This window comes from Lithobates pipiens, unplaced genomic scaffold (assembly GCF_037356315.1).
Source record: "Lithobates pipiens isolate NorthernLeopardFrog02 unplaced genomic scaffold, aLitPip1_a1.2 Scaffold_16, whole genome shotgun sequence".
NCBI lineage: Eukaryota > Metazoa > Chordata > Amphibia > Anura > Ranidae > Lithobates > Lithobates pipiens.
In genome coordinates this window covers 23,386,170-23,397,840 of record NW_027507748.1, presented here as the reverse complement: position 1 = coordinate 23,397,840, position 11,671 = coordinate 23,386,170, and the positions used below count along the sequence as shown (strand labels likewise).

The 11,671-nt window shown below is 45.3% G+C and overlaps 1 protein-coding gene across 1 annotated transcript; it reads right to left on the bottom strand.

Annotated features, from left to right (window-relative positions):
- Positions 1-365: 365 nt before the first annotated feature.
- On the bottom strand, positions 366-10,992 carry LOC143984221 (cystatin-A-like). The gene is made up of 3 exons (XM_077484507.1): positions 10,908-10,992; positions 3,447-3,548; positions 366-756 (listed from the first exon to the last, which is right to left on the bottom strand). The coding sequence occupies exons 1-3, from the start codon at positions 10,983-10,985 to the stop codon at positions 628-630; spliced, it is 309 nt and encodes a 102-aa protein (XP_077340633.1). The 5' UTR covers positions 10,986-10,992; the 3' UTR covers positions 366-627.
- Positions 10,993-11,671: the final 679 nt, after the last annotated feature.

Below are 11,671 nucleotides of genomic sequence, written 5' to 3'. Positions count from 1 at the left end.
AATGCCACCTTTATTTACATTTTACTTAGTAATGCCGCCGCTATTTATATGTAAACACAGGGTCTGCAGGTGAGTCATCTGTAAACAATAGGACGGAGCTGGGCAGCATTAGTACCAGAACTTCACACTGAGATATTGGGACACAGCACAGGACTAAAACTTCAAGGGACAAGGGGATTTAAACCAGGATAGTTGGGAAGTGTGAGGCAGCTGCCCCTTTTGCCCTGCCTTAAAAGACAGCCCTGGTTGCCACTCCCCCCCTCCCCTCCATTTTTGAATGCTACAAAAAAAGTTGCATGCTACTAAAGTGTTCAGGTTTGGCTTTAAGAAAAGGTGGTTTTCAGGTTTGCAAATTTAAACAAAAACACACTCAAGAATATTTTATTGCATTACTCGTTACAATAAGATAACACTGAACAGGACATTACAAATGTTCACTAGATCATTAGTGTTCAGACTTAAAGTCAGGAAATCTCAGTCCAGGAGGATGTTGTGCGTCGTCAGCCAAGTGCATTTTTGGAAGATCAGATCATCTATTTCCAGGCTCTTTAACCCCCTTGTCGCTGGTCCTTTGAGTTTGAAGAGGATGGGAGGTTCTGATCACTGTGATTGGCCCTCATCTCCACCCTAGAAATACCCCAGCTCATCATCCTTGGTCTTATCTGCCTGGAAAGACACCAAAGTGGGTTCCTCATCTGAACCAGGCAGAGGTACATAGAACCGAACGTGGATATATGTGTCCTCTCCAGTGTCAACCTGAAAAACAAAGTTGTTAATTCCACCATTATATTAACCATTTCCAGACCAACACATGCCAATATAGTTACATAGTTAGTAAGGTTGAATAAAGACACCAGTCCAACGCAAGTGTCCATTTTATTAAATATTTTCTTAAATCATGGTATTCAGGCACTGAGTCATATCCGTGGGATCCAATACACTGGAGAGTCACACCCTCTGACTGTTTGAGCTAATTGCTTTTAAATCCATAAGTCACCATTTGCCTATATCTGCAGACTTGGTTATACTGATTTTGCTATGCAAGTAATGAAAAATCACACTGCTATTGCCGTTCTGTCTTTTTGTTTTTGCATTACTTGCGTTTTTTTCCCCTCCCTAATATCCTGTCATTTATGTCTTTCACTAGAATCCCCTCCTACAAAACCTTTATTTACCTTTATTTACCCCTGATGAAGGAGTGTTTGTCCTCCGAAACGTGTAGGGTAATAAATATTGGGGTGCACCTTGTTGTGTACAGGTGCCCAACTCTGCAATATCAACATTGTTATCTTATTTTTAATCATTTTGCATTACATTGTGTTTCTTCTTTTGGAATTTTGTATTAATAAAAATAGTTTTATACTTTATTGTACAAGTGGTACGTGCCTTCAAAGTCCACCCATAGTGAATTCCCTTTTTTTCCTGCAATCGTTATAGGATGCGGCACAACCAATTTGCACAGCTATGCCTATGACTATAGTATGCAGAATGAGGATACAGTCTAGTTGCCTGCAAAAGATTCACCATACTTGTGTAATGGTTTAGTAAGTTGGGTTTAAAGTGGTTGTAAACCCTTACAAACCACTTTGACCTGCAGGTAATCCTAGATTAAGGTTTACCTGTAGGTCCAAGAAATATCTCCTAAACCTACACGGTTTAGGAGATATTTACCCGAAGACAGGCACCGCTGTCTATGGCGCATACACCGTAGACATCGGCGCTCAGGTGCACTGCGAGGCCTCAAGTGTTGGCTCCCATGCGCATGTGTGGGGGGACATCGCTGCTCTGGCATTGTGAGACCCATCAAGAAGATGGACACTCGGAACTACAGGGGACAGCGGTGACATCGCTGGCTCCTGTGTCAGGTAAGTGACACATAATGGGCTACTATGCAATGCATAGTAATCAAAGAGGAAGTAAACCCATCAGGGTTTACTTCCTCTTTAACAGACCTATTGCTGTCCTTTTAGCAGAGTGAAAGTAACTTTACACATGTGCAGAGTAGTGTCAGCTGATATCACCATGTTAAAAAGAACAGCAATATGGATAACAATACAGTGATTGTTCTTAGTCCAGGTTCACTAAACTAGCCAATGCTCTGAAAAGCAATCCATGCGGATTGATTTTCAGGTCCCTTTCACATGAGTGGTCCGATCGGGTCCTCCTGTCAGTTTTTAAAGAGGAAGTAAACCCCGATGAGTTTACTTCCTTTCATTCCCTGCAAAGGTAAAGCATAATGGACTACTATGCATCGCATCACATCGCATAGTAGCCCATTATGTATCACTTATCTGACACAGGAGCCAGCGATGTCACCGCTGTCCCCTGTAGTCCGGCGCATCCATCTTCTCGGTGGGGAGCCGAGACACGCGGCGTCATCGACGATGCCACGCTCAGTGCGCATGCGACATAGACAGCGGTGCCCGTCTTCAGGCAAATATCTCCGAAACCGTATAGGTTTGGGAGATATTTCTTGGACCTACAGGTAAGCCTTAATCTAGGCTTACCTGTAGGTCAAAGTGGTTTGTAAGGGTTTGCAACCACTTTAAGGCAACCTGATTGAATAGAGAACATTGTTCTCTATGGAGCGGCAGAGTTAAATGGAAATGTGCCCATATACACCCACCTACCTCCAATCTGATCTGGCTGGATCAGGGGGTGGTTGGGTGTAAACAGACAGCATGAGAGTACACAGACCTGTCAGTTGCCTGCTTTGCTCAGCAAGGGATCCATGGACAGATCCCCTGCTGAGAAAAACTGGATCGGCACATGTGAAGATTGCAACTCAAGTGCAGATAAGGCCAGCCATAGATGGTGTGAATCTGTTTAGCAGAGACTGAGCGAGATTAAAACCATGTATGGGCAGGCTGAATGTACCCAAGTTAGGCGATCAACCAACTTGAGTACAACCAGCCTGTCAGATTTTACAGACAATCAATAGCAGCTCTTGTAGCCACTAGCAAGAATTACTGTGCTTTCCTGTCAGGGGCAGTTTCCTACCCCCCACTGGGAGAATGCAATGGCTGCACAGCAGGGATTCCCCATCACTGTGTTAATGGGGGGAAAAAAAAAAAAATACCGAGCAATTCCCTCGCCCCCCCCCCCCCCCCTTAAACACAGATTCAGGGGGGGGGGGGAAATCATAATTTGGCCAAATAGTGCTTGCTTTATATACACACACACACACATATAACTAGAATATCTAATAGGGTTATGTCATTGCAGATTTCCCCTCACTTCCTTTGTGTCACCAGAACAGGAAGTGAGGGTATCCATCTATCTGATGAGACTGAAAGAGGAGGACATGGGATGGGACTCTGTGGGACTGCCAGTAGGCAGGCTCTGGGATGGGGGGGCCTGGCCTAAAACTGTAATGGGCCCCCCCAAAATTATAGCATTGAGCCCTAAACTCACAAGGTTTCATAAAACCCAAAGCATTACAGTACCTTCATAAAGTAATTTGTTCCGGCAACCTCCTGAGTACTGACGAGGATTGCCTTAAACGTTCCAGGGTTAGTCCCTGACTTCTTCTCGTACTGTTCCTTCACCTAGGGGTGGAAAAAAAAAAATATTTAATGTCAGCATGCAACAGTTTGTACGATGCCTTTAGTGAAGGGGATGGTCCACTTTGGCGGCTTCTACACTAAGGGAGTGTATTGCACTTTTGCGTAAAGGCATCAGAAAAGCCTATGGAAAATGCTTCCCTTTACATTCCAGATTATGCTATACTACCAAAAGTATTGTGACGCCTGCCTTTACACAAATTTAATTTAATGTCATCCCAGTCTTAGTCCGTAGGGTTCAATATTGAGTTGGCCCACCCTTTGCCGCTATAACAGCTTCAACTCCTCTGGGAACACTGTCCACAAGGTTTAGGAGCGTCTGTTTGACCATTCTTCCAGGGAATTTGTGAGGTCAGACAATAAAGCCTGGCTCAGTCTTCCCTCTAATTCATCCCAAAAAGGTGTTCTATCAGGTTGAGGTCAGGACTCTGTGCAGGCCAGTCAAGTTCCTCCACCTCAAACTCGCTCATCCATGTCTTTATGGAGCTTGCTTTGTACACTGGTGCGCAGTCATGTTGGTACAGGAAGGGGCCATCCCCAAACTGTTCCCACAACATTGGGAGCATGAAATTGTCCAAAATGTCTTGGTATGCTGATGCCTTCACCGAAACTAAGGGGGCAAGCCCAACCCCTGAAAAACAACCCCCCCCCCCCCACACCATAATCCCCCCTCCACCAAATGATTTGGACCAGTGCATAAAGCAAGGTCCATAAGGACCCCCAATGCCCTAAAATGCAAGGACAGTACAAAAATACCCCTTTGAAAAGTAGACAGTCCAAATTAATAAGAAAAAGGGGGTTTTGAAGTTGTAATTTTTTATTTTTCCCCCCAAAAATTACAAAAAAGTGTGGGGGGGGAATTTTCTATATACCATCAGCAGGGCACGATCAGGGACGCTGACAGTATGTAATTTCTTTTAAACTTTACATCCTGTCAGACAAGTTCAGTGTCACCATAGAGATACTACTCCAGGGTTATGGGGTGATCAGGGGGAACACACACACACACACACCCCTTTGTCAGATGCTGCTTTTGTAAAGTCCAGAAAGCCAGTATGAAGGAAAAAAAAAAAAAAAACCCACACACCACCCCTACGCACTTGTGGGTTTAACTTTTTTGGACAAGTTTCCTTTAAGGGGGCGTGTCCTATGCTTACCTACTTTTGCCAATAGGTGTCTCCCATTCCCATCTCAAAGTTGGGAGGTACAATAATGTGAACCCCTTACAAAACAGATAGTTCCAATGTAGGGCATGATTAAAGCAGACCTCTACCCTAAAGTGCCGGTGTCCTGGGAGCGCCAGATGTGACTGTACATGGTCGATGACTCGCTCCTGATACATTTGCAGTCTGCTTTGTCCCTCCTGTGCAATGAAAGATATTCCTGCTTCTCCTCCCTATCTGCTGGTCCATATCTCCCTCTGAACTCCCCTCCTCTTCCTCTCTTGTGGGCACCCACGTGACATCACTAGACACGTCATCATCGACGTCACCTTCCCCACCACTATAAGTAGAGATCTCGGAGTAGGCAGCAACACCGGGGACCAACCTCCTCCTTGGGCTGATCTGGGTACTGTCGTCAGACTGCTGAGTAGCGGTTGTTGCTACCTCCTCTTCCTGATCTAATACCAAGAGTGGCTGCGCATCAGAAATGTCCTCTTGATATGGATCGGAAAATAATTCCTGTGACTCAAGCGGAAGGTATGTGGTGGTGGTGGTGTCTTTGGGGGTGCAGATCGAGAGGATGAGGAGGGCAGGGCCGGACTGGGAATAAAATCCAGCCCCGGAAAAAATTTCATACCAGCCCCACAGCATAACGTCATTATTTTCTTGTTCATAAAAGGGAAAAAAAAAAAAAAAACACACATTTTAAAGCACATTTGAAGAGTGTATTAGATATAGATATGAAATTAGACACAGACACATGCAAATTCCAGTTAAAAGTGGTCAATCATCAAGGGGGACCCCAGGAACTCAGAACCGGGGGGGGGGGGGCACCTTCCACAGAAAGAATACACTAAAGGTAAGGGGGGGTGGGTTACTGATACAAGGGGGAAACCCTTTATATCAGTGCCATTATCGTATTCACTCCCCCCTTACATCAGTGACCCCCCCCCCCCTTCAGACTGGCCTGGTGGTGCTGTCACTCACGACCTCTTAGGTGCACCGTGCAGGGCTCAGTCAGTCGGCTCCAGCTTGGTTGGCTCTGGTTTTATTCTATAGTCTCCTCTTCACAGTCCACACAAGTCTGACTTCTCCCATGACCCCCATCCTGACTCCTCTCCAGACTCCCTCAGAGACTGCAGAAATAATACCGAAGATGGTCAGAGACTGCAGACATGATACAAGAGCTCAATGCAGCCTCACCAGTTCCCATCAAATGCAGCCTCACTGTGCCCATCAAATGCAGCCTCACCTGTGCCCACCAAATGCAGCCTCTCCTGTGCCACATGTCCCAGTCTGCAGTCCCTGTCTGTGGGAAGGTGTGCTGTTGATGCTCGGTACGGTACCTTGCATGTCAGCAGGATATCCATGACAGCCAGCAGCAGGCAGAGTGTTATCGTTTTGGATGGGGACGGTGCTCCTTCCAGAGGATCTCTTAGCTGTGAGATGGAGTGGTCCCTGGCAACCTGCACCTTCAGCCGTCCTCATTTTCCGGCCCCAGTCAGCCTGTCCTCTGGTCCTGGGGAAGTGGAGCACTGGGTGGGAGCAGAGAGTACTGGTGGGGTTGGAGAGCACTGGGGGATGCTAAGAGTGTGGTTTAGCGAAGAGCACTGGGGGGGGGGAGCTTGAGAGCACTAGTGGGGGCCAGAAAGAACAGGGGTGGAAAGCACTGGCGGGGGCAAAAGAAGGAGCAGCAGGCGGGACTTTGTATGAGGCACACGGGAGCAGAAGCACAAAATTTGAAAAAAAAAAAAAAAAAAAAAAAAAAAAACTTTTAATAAATACAGGTAGTCATATATTTACATATTAATACACGTAGCCATATATTAGTATTTTCTATTACATCAGATTATACATTCCAACAAGGACTTAGTATTAAAACACATGAAAAGCCAAACACTAAATAAGCACAAATTATATGTAAATACATGACACATTGAAGCGTCATTTCGGAGAAATTTTTTTTTTTATAAAGAAACAAAAAAGGTTGAGAAGGAACGTTCATGCTTTGTTGAAGATTGTATACACAAAACAGCAGTTGAAAGCTCTACGTGTTTCGTGACCTTATAGCCACTCGTCAGGAGCAACACCATAATGGTAACCTATGGGTAGAGTAAACAACCATATTTAAATCAACTCATAAAAAGTGGACAATTGCAAAAACATGGATGAACCACACACCCACACACACACACACACACACACACACACACACACACACACACACACCTATGTATTTACATATAATTTGTGCTCATTTAGTGTTTGGCTTTTCATGTGTTTACTACTAAGTAGTGATGGACGAACTTCCGACGGGACGTTTCGCAAACGAGGCCGACCGTTCGCCGCGGGCCCCATTGACTTCAATGGGAGGCGAACGTTTCAAACCTTCAGGTCGAATTTGCAGCCACAAGATAATTATTAGCTGGGCAAACATAGTCCCACCACATGGCCAATGACATAATACATGTATGAGGTGAATTTGGGATCGATAACTACAAGCATTATTTTTTTATATGGGAAATTGTTCTGACAATTCAGGACTCTGGAGCGCATGAAGGCAATGGAGGAGAGGGAAGGTCAGGGACCAGGGTAGGCAAAGAAGAGGGTACAGGAGATGATCACCAGCAGCGTGACATACAGCAATGACACCTGCACCGTGATAGAGGCATCTGACACCAGCACCGTGATAGAGAGCACTGACATCAGCAGTGTGACATAAAGCATTAACACCAGCACCGTGACATACAGCATTGACAGCAACACCGTGATAGAGAGCACTGACATCAGAAGCGTGAAATACAGCACTGACATCAGCACCGTGATATACAGCACTGACAGCAGCACCGTGATATACAGCACTGACAGCAGCACCGTGATATACAGCACTGACAGCAGCACCGTGATATACAGCACTGACAGCAGCACCGTGACATACAGCACTGACAGCAGCACCGTGATAGAGAGTACTGACATCAGAAGCGTGACATTAAGCACTGACATCAGCACCGTGATATTAAGCACTCACACCAGCACCGTGATATACAGCACTGACAGCAGCACCGTAAGCAGCCCCAGGAGTAAGTCAGCACAGCACAGGGATGGTGTGATCCCCTCATAATAAGCAGGCCCAGGAGAAACTCAGCACAGCACAGGGATGGTGTGATCCCCTAATAAGAACCCCCAGGAGGAAGTCAGCACAGCACAGGGATATAAGCAGCCCCAGTAGAAATATGACACCGTTGTGTGTTAGTGATTAGCAGACTGTACATCAGTCCCTATACCAATGAAGGACTGCTGCAGTATAGGGCAGCAGTCAGCAGTAGTGCACCTCAACCCTATCTATTGTGGACCGATAGCGGTCCTTACAGAACAGCAGACTGTGCCGCACTCAACCCTATGTACTGTAGCACCCTACACAGACCAAGTTACCAGTCCTGATAAAGAGCTTTGTGGAACAAGTGAGTTGTGAATGATTAGCAGACTGCAGCAGAAGGGCAGCAGTCAAGTATAATATTCTTTCTATATTTGGAAGAAAGAATATTATACGTGTACAAGCCTATTACCATACCACTGATACCAGTCCTGAAAAGAACCTTTGTGGAACTAATAGTAACAGCAAGTCTTTAAACTGACCCTCACTGCCTGACACACTGCTTCCTTCCTTTCCCTATACAAAGTGGCAAAAAAAAGAGTAGACTGGAACGATTAGTGGTTACTGGAATAGCTCTTTTGTGGAGGAGATGATGAAGGATGATGAAGGATGATGAAGGATGATGAAGGATGATGAAGGATGATGAAGGATGATGAAGGATGATGAAGGATGATGAAGGATGATGAAGGATGATGAAGGATGATGAAGGATGATGAAGGATGATGAAGGATGATGAAGGATGATGAAGGATGATGAAGGATGATGGTGATTAATCTGACTCTCCCTGTAGCACACACCGTCCTTTCCCTTTCTCTAAACTGACAAAAGACACTCAGGCTGCTGCAACAATCAGTAGCACAGCAAACCTATATACACCTAACACCTATACCAGTCCTGAAAAGAACTTTTGTGTACCAAATAGCTAGCGATTTATCTCTCCCTACTCCGCACAGCAACCTTTCCCTATAGTGACAGAAGAAAGAATGTAAAATGGCCGCCGGATCGGGTGTATTTATAGGTTAGGGGGAATGTCCAAGTGTCCATGTGCTGTCATGTCTCAATTGGCTGTCCTGTACCCCATGATAGATGTGTCATAGGTCAAAGTTCTTTTACACATTAAACACGTAAGTCCGCCGGGGCGAACGACGGCAATAGGCGAGCGAACGAGCAGACCGCGAACGACCGAAATTCGCCGCGAAACGACCGCCGGGCGAACCGTTCGGCCATCACTACTACTAAGTCCTTGTTGGAATGTATAATCTGATTTAATAGAAAATACTAATATATGGCTACGTGTATTAATATGTAAATATATGACTACCTGTATTTATTAAAAGTTTTTTTTTTTAATCAAATTGTGTTTCTGCTCCCGTGTGCCTCATACAAAGTCCCGCCTGCTGCTCCTTCCTTTTTATACGTGTATTACACACCTATGTGCTGCACACCAAATAGTACACCTATACCAGTCCTTACAAGGACCTTTGTGGAACTAGTAGCTAGTGATTTGCAGACTGTCCCTCAGTCCCTACACTGATAAAGGACTGCTGCAGAATAGGGCAGTAATCTGCAGCAGTGCACCACAACCCTATATATTGTAGACCTATACCAGTCCTTACAAGGACCTTTGTGGATCTAGTAGCTAGTGATTAGCAGACTGTACCTCAGTCCCTACACTGATAAAGGACTGCTGCAGAATAGGGCAGCAGTCAAGTATAATATTCTTTCTATATTTGGAAGAAAGTATATTATACATGTAGAACCCTATATACTGTACACCTATACCAGTCCAAAAAAAAAAAAAAAAAAAAAAAAAAAAAAAAAAAGGACCTTTGTGGACTTAATAGTAATAGCTAGTGATTAAACTGACTGTCCCTGCTGCACACAGCGTCCTGTCCCTCTGCACTGACAAAAGACAGGCTGCTGCAATCACAAGCACAGCAGTACACTCAACCCTATATACTGTACTACACCTATACCAGTCCTTAAAAGGACTTGTGGACCTAATAGCTAGCGATTTGTGTCACTGCAGTCTCTTCCTGCTCCACACAGCAACCTTTCCCTATAATGACATACAAAAGAATGTAAAACGGCCACCAGATTGGGTCTATTTATAAGGTAGGAAGAATGTCAAAGTGTCCATGTGCTGAAATGTCTCAATTGGCTGTCCTGTACCCCATGATGGATGTGTCATCATGGGTCAAAGTTCTTTTACACTGTAAACACATAAGTCCGCCAGGCGAACAGCGCCAATAGTCAGTCGATCGGGCGAATCGCGAACAGGCAAAATTTGCCACGAACCGACCGCCGGGCGAACCGTTCGGCCATCCCTATGCACCATCACTGCTCTATACGAGCACAGCCGCAAGTCCCAAGTCAACAGGTGGAGCGTGGTCCTGAATGCACAAGTGTGTCCAGGGACCATACATGTCAAATAGGAACATGCAGCTGTGTTTGCATCCTAATAGCATAACATAGGCTGCTTACACAGCTTCAGCCACAAACTCGCTGTACAGGACACCACCCATTCTCTTTTTTTTCTTGAGGGGGGGGGGGGGGGGTAGATGATTGTTTAGGCAACCCCGCCCCCCTCCAGATTGTAAGCTGTGTGGCCAACTTCTGGAGCTAGTCTGTCCCAATAAACACAAGACACTGCCTTTGCAATTCATATTTTATCAGGAAGGCAGAGTGATTGCAATAGATAGGAGATGTTCTTCTACACATTTGTGAAACACACACACACACACACACACACACACACACACTTTATAGCTAATAGAAATAAATGATAGTCCCTTTATTGGGGGTCCATTCATACCAACAGACACTCACAATGCACAAAGGTGTACATTGTTACAATGTATTAAAAAATAATTCATCTCCATACTGACACATTGTAATACATTTACTACAACACACTTGTATGGAGAGCACAGGACACACAGAGATGAATTGTTATCTCAGGGTCTCAATGCAGCTCATCACACTTGGTGCTAACAAGTCCTTAAGATTGGATTCCCGACCACTTACCTCGTCAAGGATGGCTTGATCCTCTTCAGTAGGTTCCCTGGGCTTACTTGCACCTCCAAGTGCTGCCTCCACACTCATGTTTGCAAAGTTCTCAACAGACTGATACCTATCAAGTAGCAACCTGGGCTTATACACCTGAGGGCCGTACCATTCCACAGAGAGGGTGGGGATGTCCAATAATGACCACACCCAGCAGAAGATGGGCCATTCTCAGGAGAAAAACGATACCAGAGTATGGAAATTATGTCATACAAATTGTGTGATTGCTGCAACAAAGTCTGTGCTGAGAAAAGTATTTTTAAAATTTTTCACCAACTCACCCGCCCCAACCAATTAGTAGAATGGTAAGAGCAGCCTGTGTATCCCTGGAACATACAGGTGATCAGAGCTGTACACATGGGGCAGCACAAATTAACAACCCTGTCACATTCACAGCACTATCACCACCAAACTTTACTCATTCAGGTGACTCAGACTTCACCACTACCACTCTACAACCCAGGGCTGTCTTTAAGGCAGGGCAAAAGGGGCAGCTGCCCTGGGCCCTGTCATTGTTGAGGGGCCCAAAGCAGCTGCCTCATACTTGCCAACTATCCCAGCTTAAATTCCCTTGTCTCTTGAAGTTTTAGTCCTGTGCTGTGTCCTGATATCTCAGTGTGAAGTGCTGCTACTAATACTGCCCAGCTCTACCCTATTGTTGTCTACAGATGACTCACCTGCAGACCCTGTGTTTACATGTAAATAACCGACATTCATATGTAAAA

What these genes read in the sequence shown, in the direction of transcription:
- LOC143984221 (XM_077484507.1), bottom strand. Translation starts at nt 10,985, where the DNA reads ATGAGTGTGGAGGCAGCACTTGGAGGTGCAAGTAAGCCCAGGGAACCT. An exon ending in ATCAAGCCATCCTTGACGAG is followed by an intron (nt 3,549 to 10,907) that starts GTAAGTGGTCGG and finishes TTCCACCCCTAG; the next exon opens with GTGAAGGAACAGTACGAGAA. An exon ending in GAACAAATTACTTTATGAAG is followed by an intron (nt 757 to 3,446) that starts GTACTGTAATGC and finishes TTTGTTTTTCAG; the next exon opens with GTTGACACTGGAGAGGACAC.